General features: G+C 40.7%; 1 protein-coding gene across 4 annotated transcripts; it reads right to left on the reverse strand.

Moving 5' to 3' along the window:
- Positions 1 to 356: 356 nt before the first annotated feature.
- Positions 357 to 24974, reverse strand: RBL1 (RB transcriptional corepressor like 1). 4 transcript variants are annotated; one of them, XR_014169683.1, is made up of 23 exons: positions 24774 to 24973; positions 22787 to 22920; positions 22001 to 22201; positions 21472 to 21536; positions 21260 to 21388; positions 21003 to 21163; positions 20639 to 20688; positions 18358 to 18544; positions 17055 to 17221; positions 15484 to 15596; positions 14455 to 14558; positions 12930 to 13067; positions 10425 to 10589; positions 10104 to 10239; positions 8455 to 8706; positions 7933 to 8147; positions 7034 to 7210; positions 6301 to 6372; positions 6071 to 6149; positions 4468 to 4640; positions 3374 to 3538; positions 2246 to 3050; positions 357 to 2214 (listed from the first exon to the last, which is right to left on the reverse strand). XR_014169683.1 is itself a non-coding variant. In XM_081916699.1 (22 exons), the coding sequence occupies exons 1-22, from the start codon at positions 24921 to 24923 to the stop codon at positions 2880 to 2882; spliced, it is 3153 nt and encodes a 1050-aa protein (XP_081772825.1). In that variant the 5' UTR covers positions 24924 to 24974; the 3' UTR covers positions 357 to 2879. The 4 variants fall into 4 exon arrangements, 3 of the variants coding, with proteins under 3 accessions (XP_081772825.1, XP_081772824.1, XP_081772826.1); XM_081916699.1 differs by having other exon boundaries at positions 357 to 3050; positions 18409 to 18544; positions 24774 to 24974; XM_081916698.1 differs by having other exon boundaries at positions 357 to 3050.
- Positions 24975 to 26117: the final 1143 nt, after the last annotated feature.

A 26117-nucleotide genomic window follows, 5' to 3' on the forward strand; every position in this document is an offset into this window, starting at 1 on the left:
GAATTTTGAATGTCATGAGCACCACCCTCTTCAATAGCATCCTCTCTCTCTCTCTCTCCCCACACCCTCAATAGATAGAAATTCTGCAAGCACTTATCATGAACTCCTGTGCCCCTTGAATGAATCTGTTCAACAGAAATTTGCTTCACCCTTGGTTCTGTGAAGACTAACTATGACCAATTCATCTGAGCACCACATAAGGGTACAATCAGAGGAGTATCGGTGTGGAAAGTGTGGGGAAATGGACCACCAAACAGGAAATTGACGATCACCTTTGGTTTTTTTACTTAGAAAATCTTGGGCCCTGCATACAATTTCCATACTGGAGCAAGAGAAACCAATCAAAATGAAAGCTATCAGAAACAAGTGTTTTAATTAAGGTTCATATTTACAAGGATTTTTTTCCAAAGTATTATGGAAATATATAATTCTATCAAGACAAATATTGCAGGATCAATAACCTCTTGTAGACCAAGTTGCAATTAGTACAAAATATAATACAACCTATTAAATCATTATTAATAAGAAATTCAGCATCAGCCTTTGAGATAAGAAAATATAGATAGGTTTGGAGGGCAGATACTTTGAGAAAGAGCCCTTGAGAAATTAAGATCAACTGATGTGGGGGGAATGCAAAAAATAACAGTACACACAGCTGAGTCTACTAAGCTCAGTGCATTTATATGCTACACGGTAAAAATGTAACAAGTAACACACCTTCAAAGCCGTCATTGCCACAGAGGTACTAACTTTATAAAAAGCTCAACATTTTAGATCCTGTGGCACTTGGGGATTTTCATTCCCTATCCAATTATTAAAACACAAATACACTGACATTTTCTGTATTGAAGCACTAATTGTTTATCAGCTTCATTGCCTTGGAAACCATGGTTCTTCTATTTCACCTTTCCACCTATTAGACTGGAAGACTTCAGTGCAGCCATGGAAATCTTAGTTGCTGTCCCCCATGTCCCAACAGCAGCTGGGGGGGGATGATCCTCAGCATGTTTCTGTGGGATTCCAAGCCTTTCTAATCCCTTGACATGCCCTCAGATAAAGGGGGACATATGCCACTCCTGGGACTGGTTTTCTTAGTTTAAGAAAACAAGTAAACCAGTCCATTTAAGACCAATGGGATAGAATATATTTCATGTGGGAAGCAGGACACACTTTCTGCCCTATTGGCGTGAGCCCAGCAGGGCTGACGATTTGTCCTACCAACCAGAGAACCAAGTCTATCCCATACCTTCATTGGGTGCTCCTCATCAAATCTCTTCTTTAGAGACCCTTAAGCATAAAGAGTTCAAAATTAATTTGGTACCCAATGCCAGTAATAGAAAATGAAGACTAAATTCTACAATAGTTACATATATCTTATGTACAAAAGCACCCAATTAAGGCTAACTTTTGTGTAGATACTACACAAGCGAAATTATACTTTTGGGGGACAGTATTTATTAATAGGAATGTAGTAACATTGGCTACAAATTATAGCTTCTCACAGGAGAAGCAACCAGTGTGCATGTTTAGAATGCCCCCAATGGGCAAACAAGAAGTGGCTTGAAGCAATTGCTAAATCCTCATTTCCCCCCACTTTTTTAAGCAAAAGGAGCCCCAGCAAATCACAGGAATTGGAAAAATGTATTGTCCAAAGAAAGGATGCATTTCTTTTCTTGTTGTTGGTTGAGGGTTTTAAAAAAAGTATTATCTTACCATGTTTATTTGGGGGGAAAGTTACTAATACTCAATTTGCAATCATAACTTCTCACAAACATGGTACATTTCCTACTCCTATGACTTGGTGGAGGTAATTTCTTCTACCTGAGATCAGAGAAAGGCATATGTTCATTTGGTGCTTCAAGCCACTGCAGCCTTTCCTGTTTTTGGGGACAGTTGTGGGAGAGAGATATTTCGGATGTCAGACACTCAGATATGGTTGTTTGTAAGCAGCTGCAATGCATAGCCAGGCTCATCAAAGTGTAAGCAGGCATGTTACCTGAGGAACTAAGAAATCAACTGCAGAGTATGACATGCTTTTCATAGTTGGCTTACAGTATGTAAGCATCAATAACTACAATGAAAGCAATGTAAGCTCCGGAAGTTACAAAGAGTGCTTCTGTCTAAAAGCCCTTTTAAGAAACGAAAATAAAATGAGATACTAAGATAACAGAAGATAGTATTTCCCCCATACAGCCTACAATAGAAAATTGTAGGCTACTTTCACCTCTGCTGTTGCACCAGCAACAATCCCAAACCCTATTTCACTTCATCCTGCAGACAGTTAGCCATCCTACCTGCAGCTAAGAGTACAGCCCTTTAAAGTCATGCTCATGCTTCAAATCAAAGCACTATCCAAGCATCAGATAAAAAGGTGATACCTCTTCACTCTCAATTAGGAAGTGAAAAATACCTGGTTTTACTACATGAATGACTAAAAGTAAGCACTGTCCAACTTATGTCACATTAAAATAATGTGCAGAAGGTAATAATGTTCTTTCAACAAATAAAAACCAAGCTATTTCTCCAAGTGAACTTCAAACCAAGAGAATAATCACACTAAGGAACTACTGACTGGTTATTACATCTCTAACATGTGGTGGCTGCAATCTGAAAACTTTGGTCCTTCTCATAGTAGGAACTGGCTCCTACTTTCAGAATAAAACTTAAAAAGCAAATAGCTGCACTTATAAGCTGTAGAAAAAGGATCTAACTCTAAAGTTCCACTTTTAAAAAGGAAGTACCATAAAACTACTTCAATGTTTTGACTAGTCCACCATCCAGGTAACATAAGCAAAAATTAAAAGTTGAAAGAGGACAGTGTTTTGAGCTACATGAGACAGAGCTTAACAAGCTTTGGCCCACATAGTATTCTTGCAGACCTAATGATTTGCTCTTTCACTGACAACATCCTGAAGGCGTTTCAGTAAAACATCATCATTTTCCTGGCACAGTCTCTTTGCTGGTGATTCTGTGTCACTGTCAATTGAGATTGCTCTCTTCTTAGGCCTCTGTCCTCCTTGTTTTATCATATTGTTGATTTCCTTCAAACTCTGAAAATTAAAGAATTACAATCAAAGCTGGTAATAATTAAAGATAAAAACAAAAAGAGCTTAATATGTGTCTTTATTAGAGTATATTAGAGGGAAATCCAACATTGCACAAACTTCCCCTTCCTCTAATCTGTACTGTAGAATATCAAGTCAGTTCCACTTATGCACCAACTCAACTAGATATTACCCTTAGCTTTCAAAAATGTTCAGAAGTGCGGTATAATATTCAATCTTTGATTAAATTATTACAATCACATATAGTATTAGGGCACTTCAAAAAGGTATGGAGAAGGTTTTAAACACTTAAACAGCATTAATCTTACCTTAGAAGGGCTCCCATTAAATTTATATAAGAGGGCAGTTTTAGGTGTCAAGCAAGCCCCATTCTTATGAGGTGAAACATAAACAGAATGTTGTTGGGATATCCGCCGAGGAGATACAGGTTGATGTTTAATGCTAGGAAATGGGGAAAGGGAAGGTGCTTCAACCTTGGAAAGAAAAATTGCAGAGTTAAATACAGACAGGCCATTCTCTAATTTTACAAATGTAAGATTTAACGGAAGAACACAAGCTCAAAAATGACAACTGTGACAAAGTTTATTTGACCATCTATACAATTTTCTAAACCATGTATGTTACACTCTTAATTTTGAAGGATCTTTTTCAGCCACTGAAGAGATTCCCGAGGCTGCTTCCATAACTTATTCACCAAAAATACCAATTCAACATCAAATAGATACCATTAATTCGATCTTAGGCTTTGAAGAGAATTCTCTGCTATCCAAGACTTGGAGGAACCTGTTGTACAGCAGTTGAGAGAGAACAATATAACATGCACCTTTTTGAATCTCTCTTTAGAATACACCACATCTAATAACAATTCTATTTAACATACCACATTTGTTATGTATGCATTACTTAAAACTTAGGTTATTTATCATCATAGTAATACTGAAATTTAGGGCTGTTAGGTCTTTTACATACAGTGGAACCTCGAGTTGCGGATGTAATCCATCCCGGAGGCGCGTCAAAGTGTTCGCATCCAGAAGCGCCACACCTGCGTGTGTGTGCACGCTTTAGTGCTTCTGCACATGCAGCAAAACCTGGAAGTAATCCGTTCTGGTACTTTCAGGTTGCTGTGGGACACAACTTGAAAAGGCGTAACCTGAAGCTGACGCAACATGAGGTATGACTGTATTGAAGGATCTTTCGGAGAACCTAACGATTTCTCAAGATATTTTGAATATAAATTTGCAACCATTCAAATTATGCTTATGTAGAAGGCTAATGACCCAAAGTACACCACGGTACTACTTCTTATTGGTTACACAAAGTAAGTTTTATAATTGATTAATACAAACAGATTTAACAGGAGTCCACATAGTTTCCCCCCAATTACTCTTATCTGGGTGATTACCTCTGGGTGATGTTTATCTGATGTGGGTTCTAATCTCAGTGCAAAGACCTGCACTCTTCCTAAATAGACGGTGTCATAAAATGTTGGAAGATCCCCTCTCTCCTCCTTTTCCAAGCCTTTGGGAATTTCTGGTTTTGTTCTCATAGGTGAACAGCTCATCCTCCTGGGTAAGTCTAATGAAATGAAGGTGTAAGAAAAATAACATAGGCCATTATTATTATTAAAATGATGCGGGGAAATTTGAAATGGTAGAGATACAGGCAGATAGATAACTTCTCTCTTCACCACCCACCCAATCTGTAGTGCTGCTATAATCGGTCCAACAGCACAAGCCTTTGCTTGTTTACTTGGAAGTAAGTAACTTAGGTACAACATCCCCAGTCTTAAGTGGTTGTAGTAAATGTGGATTGAGCCAATGTATGTAATGTCAAACCAGTAATAAAATCAGTTCACCATGTAATGAATTCTGGCCAAATTACCCAACACAGGTCTCATCTTGCCTTCTTTCATCTTGTAACTGGAGACCGAGGAGACTCTGTGACAAGGAGTGCCTTTCATCAGTTTAGGGTGGTATGCCAGCTCTGGCCTCCTGGACAGAAATAGCCCAACCCATGCTTGAGTAGCATCTAGGATTGGCAACTGTAATGCATTTTTATATGATGCTCCTGAAGGCTATTTGCTATTTACTGGGACAGGTTAATGGGAATATATTTCAACAGCACTGAAAGAACCTTACTGCTTTCTAGACCATTTCCAAACACAATTCAAAGTGCTGGTGCACCTGCTCCCATGAAGGCCGGTCTCTGCACTGGGGTCATCCACATTCATGACATTTAGGAATCTTGTAAAAACACATCTCTGCTCCCAGGCCTGTGTTAATGCAGTATAGTATAATTTTAACTCTTCCCAACTACTTTTGTATCATTTTCTTCCTATATTTTCATGTTTTAAAATGTATTCTAAGATTATTGTACACCCCCCTTCTGTAGTAGTACAGAAGTTTTAATCAAACTGCAATTTATTTATTTATTTTTTTTGGGGGGGCAAATATTCAGAGATTGCATGAATGGATACACCTGCATGTGCCTAAAGAGATCCTTAAATCCCAACCTTATAGGACCATCCTATGGATGTTTACTTATGTGTGTCATGCTGGTTATTCCTACAATCTCCTTGGTCAAACAAACAAACAAACAAACAATTAATTATTTTTATACCCCGCCCATCTGGCTGGGTATCCCAAGCCACTCTGGGCGGCTTCCCCAGCCACACACACAGTTGTCATTTTTCTATCTCCTGCTAGGGGTGGTTTGGTCTGAAGAATCTATCATGAAAGGACTTGACTAAAAGTCCAAGTATCTGATTCTACCACCAACTTTAGAGTCTTATCTTTTCATCAGATTTATAGAACATGGGCATCAGGGTGGTATTCACCTCAGTTTTAGTCAACTGAATACCCAAATGCCATTAATTTCAATAGGTCTACTCTGAGTAAAACGTAGATGAATCCCCCCCCCCCCCGTTTTGAATGTATGTATTCAGGAATTTCTTTCCCCTTAAACCATTCAATTAAAGTTTAAAAATAGTAGATCTATTTACTTACTTTCTTCTGACATCTCTTCCACTTTTATATCTGACGCTGCCTTTGTGGACGCATTTTTCAGTAAAACACTTCTGTAGACCTATAGCACATGGAAAAATGCAGGTTTTGGAATTGCTGGTAAATTGAAAAGGTTTACAATTTCTCAAAAGTGCAGGTGATATTTAGGTAACAAATATATTATCTTTACTAAATGCCTTAACAATATGTTTGTAGCTTGAGAACATACTTACATGGCTATTTGCTTGTGGCTGGTTTCTATAGCATTTCATTATGTCCTGAAATGTTCTTTCATCTTTGGATACCTGAACAGAACATTGCCAAATGCATTACTCAATAAAAACATTCCTGTAGACATGCATGGATTTGAAGGGTTGGGAGAGCGCTTCTACATGCATAAGTGAGCTTCCAATGACTTCTACTGTAGCTCTTTGTGTTGCTTGACAACTCAATAAATCTTTAGGACATGAGTAGGCAAACTAAGGCCTGGGGGCTGGATCTAGCCCAATCGGCTTCTAAATCCGGCCCGCAGATGGTCCGGGAATCAGCATGTTTTTACATGAGTAGAATGTGTGCTTTTATTTAAAATGCATCTCTGGGTTATTTGTGGGGCATAGGAATTTGTTCTTTTTTTTTCCTTCTTCCAAAATATAGTCCGGCCCTCCTCCCAAGGTCTGAGGGACTGCTACATAACACAGTTTTGAAGGCTCAGTATCAAAGCATCCATGTTTTTCATGCAACAACTAATCCATGCTGTGATAGAGAGCAGGCCACAATTTGTTCTTATTTGGTTGACACAAAGGGAAATTACTAATTTTAAGAATTTGGGATGGAAAAAACACAGAATCGTCAGGTTTGTATTTGAACAACTTATATATCAATAAACAGGCAGCTGGAATGGCAATATGAAATTCATGCCAGAATATAACATAAAAACAGTACTGCATTCTGAACAGAATGCCTTACCTTTGCCATGATGAACAAAGCACAAATTAGGAGCTGATCCAAGTGCCTATCTTTCATTAGATCTGTACAATGAACCAATGTGAATTCGAAACATGTCCATATCTTCCTGCGCAAATCATTGGAAACATCCAGTTTTATGCACAGATCACGCAACCGCACACTTGCCAGATGATACACCTAAAATGAATTACCATGTAACACTAAGTGAATTTAACAGATTTTTTTTGGAATGTTAGGAATTTGAGCGGAGGGACAAACAAGGAATAGGAATGTGAGGAAATGGAAGTGTACACTATTTTCATTTCAGGCAATTTTGCTCTTTAATACAGACTTTATGTTTTAGGAGATGTTTGAAACAGTGGTATGCACATTTCTCCTGCCTCGTTCAAAATGCTGTGGCCCACCATAAATGCTCCCCTTTAAAGCCACTCCCCATCTTGGCCCAAAGGCTTCTAACGCTAGCATATAAATACAAGGTGTCTCTTTCCCAATGTGTCTGGCATATGCATTTTCCCTTACACCCATTTTAATTGATTTTCATGCTCTACTGTAGGCTCATTGCTTAGTTATATCCCATCTCCATTTAGATGATTAAAAACATTTCATCCTTTTCCCCTAGGGACGATTGATTCCAAAACAGATGCTCTCCAGCTTCTGTTGGTTCTTTCCCCCCCCCCCAGGGGTCAGTGCTTCCATTCACACAAGTGGAACTTTAGATCCAAGCCAGCATGTTGTGACTTGGAGTAAATCTATTTTGTACAATGTTGCAACGTAAATCCTGCTGGCTTTAATGTAGAATATTTTGTTAGGGCTATTACTACGAAGCATTATTTTGTGGCAGGGGGGAGGGGGGGCGTTAGAAACTTTAGCAAAAAATATCTTCTAGAAACACTTTTTACCTTTCTGAAAAATAGTGCAAGAGATCCAGTTTTCTTTGGCCTGCTTCCCGCTGGCTGATATGCCTCTTGTGCTTGAGTCATATGATGACTTGGAGACACACTGATTAAAGCTTGAGCAGTGAGTGGGGCTTGTCCAAGGCTGTCCGCTTTAGATTCTTCAGACAAGTTGACTGAAATCGGTATCAAAGTGATCCCTCCAGTATTATTTGCAATACCTAGGGTATATCCACAAGTCACAATTTATGTATTTACAACACACTTGCAAAAGTTAATTGCAAACAGAAAAATTATTTAAAAACTTTTTATGTAAGTGTATTGATGTGCATGTTATTTACTCATCAATATAGCTATACCATATAGTGCCTTTATAAATAAACACACCAAAGTGAATTTCCCACAATAGTTAAAAGGCATTCAGTGAACCAAAAGTGTTTATAGCCAAAGGTTTCACATTTATTACTCTTCTCCAAGATTACCAGCATTATAATCTATATTATAAATTGCAATATATATTCAACTTACCATGCAATGTAATCTTTTGTCCTGTTACTGTAGCTGTTGTCATTGCAAGAACCGTCTGCTCAGTTGAAACAGGCACATTTTCATCAACAAAGCTTGACACTGGGGCAATTTTCAACCTAGTCCCTTCAGTCATATTTTTTTCTGCAGGTTTTTCTTTTGGGCTTTCATCTCCAAAAAGTCTCCTCTTAGCACTTCCTGCCACAGGAGAACTATAGCGATCATGAACAGAAATGGGAGACAATGGTTGCATATCTAAAATGAAAGAGGGGACAATGTGTCACAACAAAATGTTAACTTTATCATTTCAGTAATTAAATTTTGAAACACAGAATAGTCATGCGCCAATACTACATTTTCACAATTTCTAAATAATCTCTATCGATTTAAGTTCCCATTTGCACAAAAATTCTTTCCCAGAGCCTAAACAACAAGGTCACATTTACCATTGAATGGAATTTTTCATTTGTCACAAGCCATACATCAATAAGGAAAATAATGAAGCTCAGCAATCTACGGTTTACAGTGTGTGAGAGACTAACATTCATTTAGGCTGCTGATTCTTAACACTCCTTGACGGATCTTTTCTTTGAGAAACAACTTGTTTAGAAATAAACATCTTTGCATAAGTGATATTACCAACATGAAGTAATGTGCGTTCTTGTCCTCAAGCAGAAGCAACCCTTCTCAATGAGTCACTTACGTAAAACTTGTTTTCCTCCTTAAGAAGGTCAACACTTTCCACTTTCTTATCTAGGCCAGTGTTTGTAAGCCTACGGTCTGTAAGCTTGGTTAGGTCTGCTTAAAATGACCAATCAGCCTTGAGCAGCCCCTCTTCTCCCACTTGCATGTCACTATTGCAAGCAGGCTGGAGTTCCTTCCAGTTTCTGGAGCATTCTGACCTGCTAGCAATCATGGTGCACAAAAAGCAGGAGAGGCACCTTAGAGAGCTGGGTCCATCTTCCTCCCCATTTGCAGCACTGTGGAGGAAATCCCACTTATTCCTCTGCTGATTGGTGCAGATTAGTTGGGTGGGGGTATGTATGCCTGCCTCTCTATGTGCCTGGTCACTTTGGTGCAGCCTACCATTGGCATGTGCTTTTCAGAGGTTTACCAACAATGAATGCAACCTTTAGAGGCTTTTATGACTGACAGTACTACCCAGATAGAGTCATACCTCGGGTTAAATATGCTTCGAGTTGAGCGCGTTCGAGTTGCGCTCCTCGGCAACCCGGAAGTAACGGAGCACGTTACTTCTGGGTTTCGCTGCTTGCACATGCGCAGACGCTCAAAATGATGTCATGCGCATGTGCAGACGCGCCGAAAAGCGACGCACGTGTGCACAGACACGCCATCACTAGTTATGTTTACCTCTAGATGCGAATGGGGCTCTAGAACGGATCCCGTTCATATCTAGAGGTACCACTGTATACGTATAGAGGCAGTTAAATAACTTTCAAAATTTTGAAGGAAGGAAAGGTTTTCAGAAAGAAAAACATTGAAATGCTTTTCTTCTAGCTTTTAACTAAAACCCAGATGACCAATTCTAATTGACTACCTGGACAAGGAGACGCTTTTAAATACAAGCTATTTTACACACAGAAAACATTAGTAAGATGTTGAAGAAAGGGGGAGAGAGATGATGAGCTTACCCCGTCTAAGACTTTCCCCAAGATTTGTCCGAACCTCTTTTACTCGAGGATGCACTATAGGAGATACTGGCATCATGGGAAGATGTCCTAGTCCTCTTCCTCCATTCCCTGTTTCAAAATTACATGGAAATATTACCTGGGAAGGAAAATATGACAATTTTGAAGAGGTAGGAATAATACTGTTTTGCTGTCTATTATACAAATATTTCTTTAATGGGAAACTGAGTTCGCCACAAATTTCCCTCCTTGATTTAAGGGGTGAGGGATATGACTTAAATTACGCCCATGTGTTCAACTTTAATTATTTGCCTGTCAACATACTTCTTCACAGGTAGGGACCTTGTTTTCTGATGCTTGGAGGGCATCCCACAGAGCCGAATCTTTTGTCCAGGCTAGGCTTTCAAGAATCTGTTCCTCAATGCTGTTGAGATGTTTTACCATATCTCTAGAGAGTCCTTCTTCGGATCGAATCAATATTTCAATCACCTTGAATGAAAAGAGTATTTTGGTCAGACACACAGTAAAAATCTACTTCACTAACCATTTTCACTGCCTCACATTAAGAATTGTATATACAAAGCATTTTTCCTACAGCTCTTTACATCTGGCATTTTGGAGGTTCTCCTGTGTTCTTTCAGCATTTTTGGCCAACCTCATCTCCAAAGTCTTCAAATTTCTCTCAGCCACACCAAAAATTCCCATAAAAACTAAATTGCTTTCAGACTCTTTTAGTCCAGCAGTTTTTAATTTTGGAATTTCATATATGAACTGCCCTGAGATCTACGGGTATAGGGTGGTATACAAATTTAATAAATAATTATAATACAACCCCAAACATTTTGGATATCATTATTATTACTAACAGTGAGACCTCAGACATTAAAAACTTCCTGATACAAGGATGCCTTCAGATGTCTTCAGAAAGTCGTGAAATTGTTTATTTCTTTGACATCTGACAGAAAGGCATTCTACAGCGTGGGAGTCACCACCAAGAAGGCCCTCTGCCCGGTTCCCTGTACCTTCACTTCTCTGCAGTGAAGGAAACACCAGAAGGCCCTCAGAACTGGACCTCAGTGTCTTGTCTGAATGATGTGGGTAAAGATGCAGATGATACCCAGCTCTACCTCTCTTTTAAATCAGAACCAGTGAAGGAGTGAAGGTCCTGTGTGAGTGTCTGGAAGCGGTTGGAAGATGGATGGCGGCTAACAGATTGAGGTTGAATCCTGACAAGACAGAAGTACTGTTTTTGGGGGACAGGAGGTGGGCAGGTGTGGAGGATTCCCTGGTCCTGAATGGGGTAACTGTGCCCCTGAAGGACCTGGTGCGCAGCCTGGGAGTCATTTTGGACTCACAGCTGTCCATGGAGGCACAGGTCAAATCTGTATCCAGGGCAGCTGTTTACCAGCTCCATCTGGTACGTAGGCTGAGACCCTATCTGCCTGCAGACTGTCTCGCCAGAGTGGTACATGCTCTGGTTATCTCCCACTTGGACTACTGCAATGCGCTCTGTGTGGGGCTACCTTTGAAGGTGACCCGGAAACTACAACTAATCCAGAATGCGGCAGCTAGACTGGTGACTGGGAGCGGCCGCCGAGACCATATAACACTGGTCTTGAAAGACCTACATTGGCTCCCAGTACGTTTCCGAGCACAATTCAAAGTGTTGGTGCTGACCTTTAAAGCCCTAAACGGCCTCGGTCCAGTATATCTGAAGGAGCGTCTCCTCCCCCATCGTTCTGCCTGGACACTGAGGTCCAGCTCCGAGGGCCTTCTGGCGGTTCCCTCACTGCGAAAGGCCAAGTTACAGGCAACCAGGCAGAGGGCCTTCTCGGTAGTGGCGCCCGCCCTCTGGAATGCCCTCCCATCAGATGTCAAAGCGATAAACATCTGCCTGACATTCAGAAGACATCTGAAGGCAGCCCTGTTCAGGGAAGTTTTTAATATGTGACATTTTAGTGTATCTTTCATCTTTGTTATAAGCCGCCCAGAGTGGCTGGGGAAACCCAGCCAGATGGGCAGGGTACAAATAATAAATTATTATTATTATAATATTATTATTATAGATGTTCCTTCATGTATAAAGGGACGAGGCTATTTAGGGCTTTAAAGGTCAGAACCAATACTCTGAATTGTGCTCGGAAACATGCTGGGAGCCAATGTAGATCTTTTCGAACTGGTGTTATATGGTCTCAGCAGCTGCTCCCAGTCACCAATCTAGCAGTCCCATTCTGGATTAGTTGTAGTTTCCAAGCCACCCTCAAAGGTAGCCCCACATAGTACATTACACAGTAGCCAAGAAAATTACTTTACATAGAACACAAATACTCATCAGCATACAAAATTTTTACCTATCAAAAGATAGTAACTGACTGGCATTATTATCTAGCTGTCATTTCTGTAAGAAGTCAGAAGGAAGGATTTGCCAAATTGCAAACCAACTTTAATTCAGTTAGGCCTTCTTTTACTAGTCTTCTAACTCCTTCCTTCAACCCTTCATTGGATGGCATCTCCACCTTACAAAGTAGTATGGAAGCTAAACAATTTCATCACTAACATACAAGTTCTATATTTGTTTCATAAGACAGAAGTTAGACCTAACTTTGACCGATACTAAATGCCTGGGCCACTAACACATTACATTTTATGTGTGCATCAAGAGGCTTCAAGTGTACATCTAAACCTGTTAATTATGCATGCAACAATCTTGCACTGCCAAGGCACTCTCACTGACCACTACTGTTCCTATCAAGCATGCATAGTCTGCGAAACAGCCCTTTGACAACTTAATATACAATACATGAAGTCAGTGCCTTGTTTGTGCTTTACCTTATAAAAATAGAATGGTCTGAGGTTAAGAATTTCAATGATCCAGGGGAAAGTTCGGGGTGAACTATATGCAAACAGCACTATCTCCAAACAACATGCCAGCAAGGAACGGTGGAAAATATCTTGCTCTAAAAGGGCCTAGAAAGAAAAAGCAGAATGTTTAACCTCTCAGTCATATAAGAAATTGTAATTCAGCATGCTTTTTAAACCCTGCCAATCAAACTTGAGATAAGCTGTTTTGTCAGGAGTTGAAACTTAGTTATATGGAAGGTAGGGGACGCGGGTGGCGCTGTGGGTAAAAGCCTCAGCGCCTAGGGCTTGCCGATCGAAAGGTCGGTGGTTCGAATCCCCGTGGCGGGGTGCGCTCCTGCTGCTCGGTCCCAGCGCCTGCCAACCTAGCAGTTCAAAAGCACCCCCGGATGCAAGTAGATAAATAGGGACCGCTTACTAGCGGGAAGGTAAACGGCGTTTCCGTGTGCAGCTCTGGCTTGCCAGAGCAGCGATGTCACGCTGGCCACGTGACCCGGAAGTGTCTCCGGACAGCGCTGGCCCCTGGCCTCTTAAGTGAGATGGGCGCACAACCCCAGAGTCTGTCAAGACTGGCCCGTACAGGCAGGGGTACCTTTACCTTTTTATATGGAAGGTGTTCAAACACTAGAGAGTTCACAGCGGACATTAGCACAGCTCTATGCCTAATAATCCTGTTCTGCTTCTGATTTCTCTCTTTTTAGAAGTTCTGTCAATTATTCTACTTCAAAAAAGATGTTTCATATAGTAAGAAGCTAGGTGAAGTATATCAGGCAAACATTCATTTCAAGTTTTACTGGTGGTAACAAGACATTTCTTCAGAATTACCAGTGGTTATATTTTTAAGAGCAGATTCTGTAGGTGATAGAGACATGGGTTTTTGAAGTTCCTAACAGAGCACTGAATTATTCAGTCTTATAAAATCCTGCTGCAGTAATAATAAACTAATACTTATACAAAATGAAGCTTCTAATAAATAGATTAACAGAGTATCTTCACCCTAAAAAGCTAATATAGGTGAGACCAGTTTTGTCTCTGGGGAAGGATTGAGGAAGAGAGATGGCTGCCTCAGTTTGGAAGGTACTATCATCTGAACAGCACATAAGTGAACTAATTAGAAGGGAAGTAGTACAAGGGAAGGTTGAGCCCATTCAAGTTACCTTATACAGAACCAGTTCATTAAGATCATAATAGCCCTGCTGGATCAGGTGAAAAGCCCAACTAGTCCAATACTCTTGCTCTTGCATTGGTCCACCTAGCTAATTATTGCCTACTCTAACTAGAGAGCTCTCCAAAGTTCCAAGCAGAGTTCTGGCCTAACAACTTTTACCTTGAAATTCTGGAAACTGTACCTAGGAACTTCTGAATGCAAACTATCACTGAACCCCTCATGCAATCTTCAGAATGAGAGAAAACGCCTGAAAATTCTAATCCTTGGATTTTGCTCACCAAAATAGACTTTCCATACTGCACCCCACACCCGAGTTGGTTTACTTACAGACATGTCTTTGCCATGTAGCCTCCGCATTTCTTGTACCATTATGGTTTCCAAGATTTTATAATAAAGGATTTCTGCCAATTTTAACCGGTTAACGGCAAAATCTGCAATTTAAACAGAAAGTGTTTACATTTTTTACAGTTTAATTGTACTATACTTCTATAGTAATACCCAAAAGTTTGTGACTTCATATTGATGAAGAAAACATCAAATGGCTCAGGCTGCAATCCTGTAAGAGTAATGCAGTAGGGGGCTTACTTTTTGGTGAGCATGCATGGGATGGAACGGTTAATGCAACAGACCAGGCTTCCTCAAACTCGGCCCCCCCGGATGTTTTTGGCCTACAACTCCCATGATCCCTAGCTAGCAGGAACAGTGGTCAGGGATGATGGGAATTCTAGTCTTAAAACATCTGGAGGACCAAGTTTGAGGAAGCCTGCAACAGACAATTCATGGTAGCTACAAGTAGGACCTGAAACAAAATGTTGCAGTGTGGAGTGCTCCCTGTTCAGAATCGCAGCCATTCTATTCTATTCCCTCTCCTCCTAGCTTTCCATTCCCTCACCTAACTGACAGCCAGGCAACCAGTCAACATTCCTTGGTCATTTCAAGCCTCTCTGGAATGTAGGGAGAGGGGGCATTTGAAGAGTTTTCTATATTTCTGCAAACTTTGGGGTCCCATAAGACAGCTGATAACTGTTTTGTATGGGTAATCTTTATAGCTACCTAAGGAACAGCACTCTTCCCCTAAAGATGGAAATTAGTACAGTATATTAAAATAGCTACATGAAGTATTCCCAACATGCCATTTACACAAAGAACTGAAAATTGTGTTTTTGTTACCTTTGGCTTTGAAACATATGAAATTTAATATAATATTAATAATATAATAATTTATTATTTGTACCCTGCCCATCTGGCTGGGTTTCTCCAGCCATTCTGGGCGGCTTCCAACAAAGATTAAAAATACATTAAAATGTCACACATTAAAAACTTCCCTGAATATGTTATTGTTACTTCCATTCCTACCTATGTGAGATCCTGGCTGATCATCAGTTGACCGTGTATAGTTCTGACAGAAAACTTCCCCTATCTCTTTCACTCTGTTCATGATCGTTTCCACAGGATTTTGTATACAAGACCTATAGTATAAAACCAATAAATTAGCGTACTATATGAAATGTTATGTAATTATCTTTTGATAGAAAGGCTTCCGCTTACCACATTCTTTGGTAATTAACGCCTTCACTTTACTGCATTTTAAACTAGAATACATTGGCTGCATTTGCACATAATGTTACATTTTAACAATGGTTTGCTCAACAAAGCATGAGTTGTCTAACAGACATGCAAAAAAGGCATGACTTTTTTGTTCAAATATAGGTTTGTTCCCCAGATTAGTTTTCCAGCTGCTCTTGTAACCTGATGAATGTCAGGGGTGGGATGCCCAAATAAACCATGGTTAAACAAAGCTATTGGGTTCACACATAACATCAAACCATACTTAAAACAAGCAATGGCTTGTAAGCCAACTACAAGCTATGACTTTACACTGTGGTTTGCTGTCAGAAAACAAACTATGGTTAATCTCCTGGGCTCATGCGTTCAAACAGATCATATTTTAGCGTTATGTGTGAACCAAACTGTTATGAAAGGCTTAGTCTACAGAAAGTCAAGGATTAGACTTATAGATTTGATGTTGTTTATTTATTTATTTAGCTTTAAATTATTTATTCCATTCCTCATTTGGATGTGCAACATTGCCTTACTTCAGCCATTCCCCACAACAACTTAACAATTGTTTATTCTAAACAAGGAGTGACTGAACATTTTGAAGTACTGTATAACTAACCTCCCAAATGATCATTGCCTTATAATAATCTTAGCACAAAATAAGTGGAAAAAGAATGCCCTAAATTTAGTAAACCACTTCCCAAAACAGAGCTCTGTAGTTCTGGAATTCCATTTCCATCTAACTTCTTCTTGCTGTAAGAGAACTGAGCCTAACTAACCCCCAACCCTGAATACCCAAGGCTGGGAAGCCATAAAGTCCAGTTCCTATAGAATAAACATCTACTGCTGCCATGACTAGCTGGAAGATTGTTGGATAACGTGAGAGTATGATCAGTTTTAATTTTTAACTGCATTATTTATAGTAAAGGTAAAGGTACCCCTGACCATTAGGTCCAGTCGCGGACGACTCTGGGGTTGCGGCGCTTATCTTGCTCTATAGGCTGAGGGAGCCAGCATTTGTCCGCAGAAAGCTTCCGGGTTATGTGGCCAGCATGACTAAGCCACTTCTGGCGAACCAGAGCAGCACACAGAAACGCTGTTTACCTTCCCACCGGAGCGGTACCTATACACTTATTGTATTTCAAATCAGTTCACACAACTTCAGGGAACCAAACAGAAAGAAGCAACTTAATGAATTACTAACTACAAGTCATTATGTATTTTCCATGTAATATTGGAGTTGTAATCCAGGAAAGACAATATGTTTCTTTGGGTCCACCCCCCAGATTATGATTAGATCATTTGACAAAAACCAGAATGGGGGAAGACCTACAGATCTGAGAGAAAGAAAAGGAGTATCCACTTACTCAAAAATAGCTATAAGCTGTTCACTAGGTGCATTTTTTAGCCCTGCTACAATGCTTTGTAACCGGCTTACACTCTGTGTTGCGGAAGCAACAGGAGTAATTACTTGTTCCTTCTCTCTAAGGTATCTCCTGCCAGTCAATGGAGTTGAGGGTGTGAAGGATCTTTTCTACCAAGTCAAAGAGAAACATCTTTCAATTGTTTTGGCCCATGGTTAACTTCACAAATAACACCAAACTTTAGATCACAGATGCAGAACATGACACAACGAAAACATACCCAAAATAACGATCCCAGAAACTACTGACCGTTCAGAATTGAACTGTATGTTACACCGCTACTTCTTTTTTAGACTATGGGTTGTATCCACTGACAGGTGGGCTGGCCCCACTCTCCTATCAAAATGGCTTGCTTAGAGTAGTGCAACAGAGGATCAGGTCCACTGGTCAGATTCAGTTCCCCACCAGTGGTACACTCTTGTTTGGCTTACTGTACTGTATGAACAAGGCCACTGTATTGGTGTTCTCCCCCAATCTGCCAAAAAGTTATTTAGATATTGCATTAATCGCGTCTTAATTTTTAAAAAGTTTGTAAAGATGAAACCATTTCTCCCTAGTTTGTAACACCTGTTTACTTTCTGCAAGCAGCGTAGTCAGGAAAACCAATTAATTCCCCTGTCCTTCTGAAAAGTGTAGGTATTTATTTCTCAATGTGGACAAATCACCTTTTAAAATGTGTTTTTAAGAACAGAGTTTGGATTAGGTACACTGTATAATTCTTTCATACATTTGAGCCTGCCTAAGCATTAAGTTACAGAGGTCCTGCTTTTTGGCCTGTTGATGAGTGCTGTTAGGCACATGGGTACTAAGAAAAGTGCTCCCTCAGTGGTGGCACCACATGTTTGGAATGCGCTCTCTCGCGCGCGCGCTCTCTCTCTCTCTCTCTCTCTCTCTCAGGACATATGAATGTCCTCATCACTGCTCATTAAAGAACAAGCAACAACTATGAATATATTTTTCTTGCAGTTTGCTTTAGATTGAGTTGTGCTGGGGAGTTATTTTTTCCAATTTTTGTAATCTATGGTTAAAATTTTGAAATTGTAATTATTTTATGTGTTTAATTATAATCTTGTAAGCTGTATTGTGAGGGCAGTGTCCCCTGAAAAGGCATAAAAAATGTACGTAAATAACTTACTATTGCTTTTTATGTACAGAGTTCAAGACATGTTGACTTAAAATACCTCATCCACTTTTCTTGCTGGAGACTAAGAAAGCAAGCACACTTCTGTAAGACAACTAACATTACCTTCTCAAAATGCTGTTGAAGGTAACACTCTACATGAGCTCTTGTCATCACCTTGCCAGATGGCACATCAGTAGGAAACTTCCGAGGAGTTCCAATTTCTTCTTCTGCATCTTCTCCCAAGAAAACTCTCTCATCAAAGTCTCCTTCTGTCAGAACATATTCTTCATATTCTTTATTCAACGCTTTGCTAGAAGACAATATACACTATTATGAATTAATGTTAAAAGAAATCAAACTGGTAAGATTTTATATTTTACCCATTGCTATACACACATGCTCTCAGTGCTCCTCTACTCTTCTACCTATGGTTTTCTAGTTTCTACAAGTTGATTTTTTTAAAAAAGCCAACTGTTGGGATAGAATGGAAAAAGGAAGCACTAGCAATTAGGGGGTCTGGAAAAGCCTTTTAAAATGTTTTACACCATTATTTTCATAAAATTTATATACCACTTGATTAAAAAACAACAACAACCAAAACTCAAAGTGGTTTACCAAAAGTAAAACAGTAAATCAAGAAAAAAAAATACAGCAGTACTTTAAAGCATATAAAAATTAAAGTACTAAGCATTCTAAGCATCTGGGTAAAGGTAAAGGGACCCCTGACCATTAGGTCCAGTCGCGGACGACTCTGGGGTTGCGGCGCTCATTTCGCTTTATTGGCCAAAAGAGCCGGCGTACAGCTTCCGGGTCATGTGGCCAGCATGACTGAGCCGCTTCTGGCAAACTGGAGCAGCGCACGGAAACACCGCTTACCTTCCCGCGGGAGCGGTACCTATTATCTACTTGCATTTTGAGGTGCTTTCGAACTGCTAGGTTGGCAGGAGCAGGGACTGAGCAACGGGAGCTCACCCCGTCATGGGGATGCAAACCGCCAACCTTCTGTTCAGCAAGCCCTAGGCTCTGTGGTTTAACCCACAGCGCCACCCGCTTCTCTAAACAAGAATGTTTTTAGCAGGTGCTGAAAAGAGTTCAGTCATACCTCGGAAGTCGAACAGAATCCGTTCCGGAAGTCCGTTCGACTTCTGAAACATTTGAAAACCAAAGCATGGCGTCTGATTGGCTGCAAGCTCCTGCAGCCAATCGAAAGGCATGGAAGCGCCGTTGGATGTTCGGCTTCCAAAAGAACATTCAAAAACTGGAACACTCACTTCCAGTTTTCAATTGTTTGGGAGCTGGAACATTAGATTCCCAAGGCGTTTGGGAGCCGAGGTACAACTGTATAGTGAAGGTGCCTGTTTAGGCACTGCCACACTATACGATCAAGTTCTTTCTACTTGATTCAAATCTGGTAGCACCAACAGGACACAAACAAATGTGCTTGGACATTGCAAATTGTTTATCACTTCCCTATAGAATTTTAAATAGCAGAGCCTATAAAACAAGTTTTAATAAGTTTAAATAGCAGAGCCTATTAAACAAGAAATCCACTAATGAAGTTCACCTCCTGACTCAACAGTCAAGGGAGGGGCCACAGCTCATTGATCTAGCACCTGCTCTGCAGGCAGAAGGTCCTAAGTTTAATCTCTGGCATCTCCAGGTAGAGCTGGAACAGATTCCTATCTGAAACCCTGGAGAGCTGCTGCTAGTCAGTGTAGACAACACTAAGCTGAAAATACCAATGGCGGCTTCTTATGCTTGCATGTCATAGTAAGCAACAAACCGTGGCTTACCATGACTCTGGAAAATTAGCTGTATTCTGGGGCAAACCCTTGGTTTACTGTTAACAAGCATAGTTTCTCAGTTTCTCCCACTTTGCTCCAGCCTGCCTGAAGCTAGGAGAAACAAACCATATTTGGTTTAGCGTTTGTTCCTGGCTTCCACTAATGGTTTGTTTGGAGAGAAACATACCACAAAAGCTGGTTCTCATGTAACACTAGTCCAAGTCTCATGATTTGTTTCTCCCAGCTGCAAGTAGGGAAAGTGAAGGAGAAGGGACTGAGAAGTGTATTAGTGTTCTGCTTGTTCAAAGTAAACCAAAGAATTTGCCCCCAAACCAAGTTAATTTACTAGAGCTGGAGACTGCAACATGAAGCAGCTTCCTAAATCCGCATGCCTGGATTGTGCAGGAAAACAAGATAACGTCCTTCAGGATATTGTGTAGAAATACTCCAGAATAGAAATGCGCAGTATTTTAAAATCCAGTGTGCATTTACTGCCATAGCTTGCAATTCATCATTAGTAATACTATCAGATGGCAGAAGAGCCATTTCCAAAATGTTCTATCACCAGATTCACATACTGAAATAAAAGCATTCCGGTAATTTTTGAATGCGGAACTTACTTGTTGTCTGCAAAGTTACTACAATCCAAAAGACAATCTCCTTTTAAAATCTAAATTAAAAAAAAAAACAGAAAAGCAGTTCAAATAATAAATAAAACAAGAACAAGCAAGCCAGTCTCTGACAGCACAGCTGTGTAACATCAGTTCAAGCGGCTCTGACACTTAAGCATTATTTAGTCGGAACCAAAGAAAGACCACCCAGAAATGTTCTCCCCTATTTATATCAGACAAAGATAAATATGTGTTTAAAGCAGGCTTGAAGTTTTGATTAAAAATAAACAAAAAATTACCAATAGAACACTTTTGCCAATCATCAGTCCTTTATAACCTACTCAATAATTAACAATGACTTTTGAGCGTATACCTCTCTATCACAGAGCTTCGAGATATATGGTTTAAAGTAGTGTTCCTTTATGGTCTTGGCTTCTACCAAAAGACCATCATGTAATTCACATAGTGTGGCAATAATACATGGAGGCCCTTCAGAAGTCCTGACATCAGCTGTATGGAAGTCTTCTGGCAAACCTTAACCAAAAGGAAAAAAGTAAGTATTTGTGATGAATTAGAAACAAATTTCAAGACTTGTACAAAAAAAAAATGCATTGGGGGCAATCATCATACCTTTAAAAGATGAATTCAATAGATCTCTCTTATGTGGACACAGAAGTGCATTTGCAAAAACCAGATCCAAACAGCACAGAAGCAAATGGTATGAGTTCACTAAATCACCTCCAATCATATTAAAATTCCCTTTGGAACAAACCACATAAACACAATTAAGATCATATAACCCTTCAATTGAATATATGGAATCAAGTTAAATCATGACTTACCTTTTGTGTAAACAAATAACGTCCAACAAAAGTTGAATAGGTCTTTAACATTGCAGGGCACCCGTCTACAGAAATAAAAGTCAAGGTTAAGTTCTAGAAAACTGTTCTTCCAAAAACTGTTCTTTGAAGTTATGCAGCTAGAGCATTAACTTGAATCTAATTAGCAACTACCATAAACTGCAGTCGCAATTTTAAACTTGAGTAGTACAATGGATTCCTCTATTAGCCATACTTCCATTTGTCATGTTCAAGAACCCTTCCACCACTATCACCATCCCACTGACTACCTAGTTCTTTTGTAGTCCAAACTATACTATTTTGCAGAATGCTTCTTGTGCCTATCTCAAGTTGGGCACCACAGGAATTGTATAACATTACATCAGCCTTCACCAACCTGGTACTGGCTGCAGATGATGGAAGTTATAGTCCAAAACAGAGGGTACCAAACTGGCAACAGCTGGATTACAATTAGCTTCATTATTATTTTACACAATATATGATCCAAAATACCCCAGCATTTCAGTAGTACCTGTGTTTCCTGCTTCTTTGTAGCTTTGGTTGTTCCTCATCAGGATTTTTAAATATGACCAGGAATATTGGCTTAAACTTCTTGAAAATCACTGCCGACACTTCAAAGTTTCTCTCCAGTCTCTCCACTCGCTCCCGAAACTCCTGAGGCATATTTGACATGTCCATCCACTTTTTCATTTTACTAAAAAACTGAATTAAACTTAAAAAAGAATGACATTGGATTGTAGTCTTTACTATAGTTCATATCAGTATACAAGGTATGTACTTTACAGTTCTTGTGTTGTTGAAGAAGACCCATTTACACAAGCAAGAAAATCACTTGATTACAAAATGTTTACTTGGCTCACAGTTGAATGCATGAACTGACTTCACTTCAAAGTCCAGGTCTGAGATGTCGTGAAGGTATATGAAGAAACTACATTAGCACAGCAATCAACAAGTATGCATATATGTTTGAACTAGTGTTAGAATTATCCTTTGACATATGCTATGCTATTTACCGGTAGTTTCTAACACTAAAGGAGTTTGCCTAACTACACTCAATCTGCAAAAATCTTCTGAAACCTCAAAGTAGGCAACTGTGCAATTTGAAAATAAATTTCCAGTTTAAGTATTTCATGTCTAAGGTTACCGCTATATGCACAGACCCATTTTTTTAAAAATAGTAAATTATGAACTTATGGAGCATAAAATCATAAGCACACCAAATTACTTAATGTCTTCAGACTGAAAAAAGCTAAAAGCGGTATGGGCACTCACCCATTTATTTTCAAAAAAATAATACCTTAGTTTTGCTGAGCGTAGTATCCTGGTGAGTGAGACACAGTTTCCTTCCCTCAGGCCACTTCCTACAGTGGGGATAATACTCTTACGGCAAGCAACATAGAGCGCACAGGCCAACCAATGTACTGTTTCCCCCTGCAAAGATAAATAAACAATGGCCCTTAAGAGAACAATCCTCAGTTTATACTCTGGTTTTTGATTCTTTTAAACTAAACTAACTACTAAACTTCTCTTAAAGAATAACTTGGTACCAACTCTGCTTGATGTACTTATTAGAAGATGTAATAGAATAAATAACGTTAAATTCTAATCAAAACAAGCACTATGAGTTGGATAGCTATTCTGAATTTGCATTAACTCTCAAGCAAACTCTGACAAGCCCATATTCAATCATTTTCAAACTGTGTTCCAGGGTACTCTGAGATTGCTCACAGAGAAAGTTCTATGAAAAGCTTTTATGAAAGACAGCTTGTCCACTGCCACCAATCTTTTCTTGAGGTATGTTGTGTTCTGAGGTCCACTGAAATTCACCAACATCCCACATGACTGGACAATTATAAAAGTTTTCTAACTAGATTCTGAACACATGCAGAATTCTCTGCTAAACACAGAGCAGATGAAATGTTCCCTGAAAAAGACACCAAGTTTTAAAGTCACTGTCTTGGATGCAAGTCAAATATCTGCAAAGTTACTAAGCAACAGCATTATCTGTCATAGAACGTGTGCTGAGAAGTTATTTTCAGCTCCTGCTTCAATTTTTAGCATTAGAAATGAAAACATGGAAATGTGTCACTGAAGGAGAAGAAATATGGCACAACTTTTTATCTAACAAAGTTTTCAGGCCAGCCAGGTTAGCTATCTTCTGCCATTGTCAAATGTCTATCAGCAAGGAGACAACACTTTGCTTTCAACTTGCAAAAAACTACCAAAATCCTAGAAACCTGACTCAGTCTTTAATCTCTTACATGTACAATATTAAATATTTGAGCTCAACACTGAACTCCAAAGCTTTCAATCCTGTGCCTAACGCACATTTTGACTGAGTGGTTAAGTACTGGAATCAACTTGGGGGACGGGAAATTTTCGAGAAATCTCTCAGCAAATAAATAAGCATGAATGCTCAGTAAACAGTCAACATCCCATCCCCTCTCTGCAAACTTTGTGCAAAGCAATCAGCACGAATGCTAAACAAACTGGTTGCCTGGTAGCAACTTGGGGCCCAAGAGCAGGTGGAGTTCTCCATGTCCGTAGTCCATCTTAAAAGGAAACATCCCGAGTCCTTGCCCACAAGGTATGGGAGGCAAAAGTGTCCAGGGCACAACTCATCAGAACCTACAAAGCTCCTTAGAAGGCTAGGATTATTTAAATACAGCTTAAGAATCCTGAATAATGCACTTTTAAGTGAAAGCTGAGCTGCATAGTAATGAATCCATTTTGGTGACGGGGACAACACAAATGGATGTAAGCAGTGGAGAAAGAAAAGTTGGTTCCTCACTGGTACTTGTTTACTGAAGACCTCGACTTAATTCCTGGCTCTTGTGGGAGGCCCCCGTTTAAAAGGCCGTCGCCTGCTGTCAGGCAAGTTGGCGTGGAGGAGGAGGCTGGCGGCTGCTCCTCCGTTACCCAGAGTAAGCAAACAGCTCGGCCAGGAGTGAATGGAGACGTGAAGCCGGCAGGTGCAAGAGAGGGGTCGGCGCCGGTGGGGCGGGAGAGAGCAAGCAACAGCGGGGGTCGGTGGGAGGGCAGCCTGCCAGGGGACCCACGAAGTCCGGAGCCCGGCCTGAAGCTACTGAAAGCTCCCTAAAAGCCCTTCATAGTGGCCCACAGCCCAGGTGGGACTCAGCCGTGCCGTCCCTTGAGGCGAATTAAAACCCTCACGCAGCCCGGCGCGCTGAGGCCACTGGAGGGCAGGTCGCGGGGAGACGTCTATTCACCGACCGACCGACCCACCCTCCCTCCCTCCCTCCGCACGACAGGCTGGTTCCCACCTCCAGGCTGTAGGTGCCTCGCAGGGCCGTGAAATCCCGAAGGGCCTCGGCGGCGCTGCTGGCGTCCAAGTTGAGCTCCTGGCAGAGGTGGCCTATGGCGGCCCGGATAGGGCACTGGCTGTCGGCCGGGTCGTCGTCTTCCCCCGGCATGATGCTTCCACCCCGTCCCGCGAGACCCCCCGCGTAAAAACAGGCCTCCCGATCGCCCACAATCCTTTGCGCCGAGCGCGCCAAAACGGCCTCAGCCACTCAGCGAGCGACGCTCGACTCGGGCTCCTCCCCCGCCCGGTGAAGCCTCTTTAAATATCTAGCGGCGTTTTCGCCATCGGTAGATTCGCAAACATTTTCGAAGGTCGTGCGCGGGGATGGGGGGGGGAATAAAATGCACTCCGATGTCCCAAACCGTACTAATAAGTGGTTCCCCCCCCAAAAAAAAGGGAGTCAAGAGGAGGGAAAGGACATGGTCAAGCGAGGGTGAGCTGCTCAGCTCCACGTTTTGCTAGCCTCCCTATCGGTTCTCCGGGGTATCTGTCCAAGGGACAGCAGGGTAAAGAAACACTTCCTCAGTAGAAGTTGTTGTCACTTTTCCAGATCAGGTTCAAAATAAATAAACAAACAAAAACCGCAGTTATTTCCTCATAGCAACAGGAAATTCTTATATATCTGGAATGGCTTCCTGATAAAATCTTAAGCTTCGGGGGGGGTCAGTTCTGGACGAGCTCGAGCCACACCTTTCACATCATAAACAGTAATAAACGGAGACGAGGAAGGGCTGCTATTTATTACCTAGGTCATCCCACCCCTCTAGTTTTTTTTAATAACTCTGCCCTAACTTTCTGGACTTTTCTTTCTTTCTTTTTAAATGGCGCTATCATGGCTATAAAAAAATGCTTTATATGTTTTGGTCCTTGTTGTCAAAGACTGTTTACAAATGAGAGAGGAAAAACTGGCTGATTAAACAAATCAAGCATTTTAATTTACAAGCCTGGGGTAAGAAATAATGCACACACCCACACCCAGGTTGTTGCTTTCAATTTATGCTTGAATCCCCCCCCCCCCTTATCTAGATCAGGGTGAACCTACACTGAAAACCACAGAGCCTAGGACTTGCCGAAGGTCGGCAGTTCGAATCCCTGCAACAGGGTGAGCTCCTGTTGTTCGGTTCCAGCTCCTGCCCACCTAGCAGTTTGAAAGCATTTCAAGTGCAAGTAGATAAATAGGTACCGCTCCAGCAGGAAGGTAAACAGCGTTTCCGTGCGCTGCTCTGGTTTCGACAGAAGCAGCTTAGTCATGCTGGCCACATGACCTGGAAGCTGTCTGCGGACAAATGCCAGCTCCCTTGGC

Source organism: Podarcis melisellensis (genome assembly GCF_964234715.1).
Source record: "Podarcis melisellensis genome assembly, chromosome: 6".
In the NCBI taxonomy this organism is placed as follows: Eukaryota; Metazoa; Chordata; class Lepidosauria; order Squamata; family Lacertidae; genus Podarcis; species Podarcis melisellensis.

What these genes read in the sequence shown, in the direction of transcription:
- RBL1 (XM_081916698.1), bottom strand. Translation starts at nt 24,923, where the DNA reads ATGCCGGGGGAAGACGACGACCCGGCCGACAGCCAGTGCCCTATCCGG. An exon ending in TGGGGAAAGTCTTAGACGGG is followed by an intron (nt 8,707 to 10,103) that starts GTAAGCTCATCA and finishes CTTTCATTTTAG; the next exon opens with ATATGCAACCATTGTCTCCC. An exon ending in TTGCACTATTTTTCAGAAAG is followed by an intron (nt 7,211 to 7,932) that starts GTAAAAAGTGTT and finishes AATTCATTTTAG; the next exon opens with GTGTATCATCTGGCAAGTGT.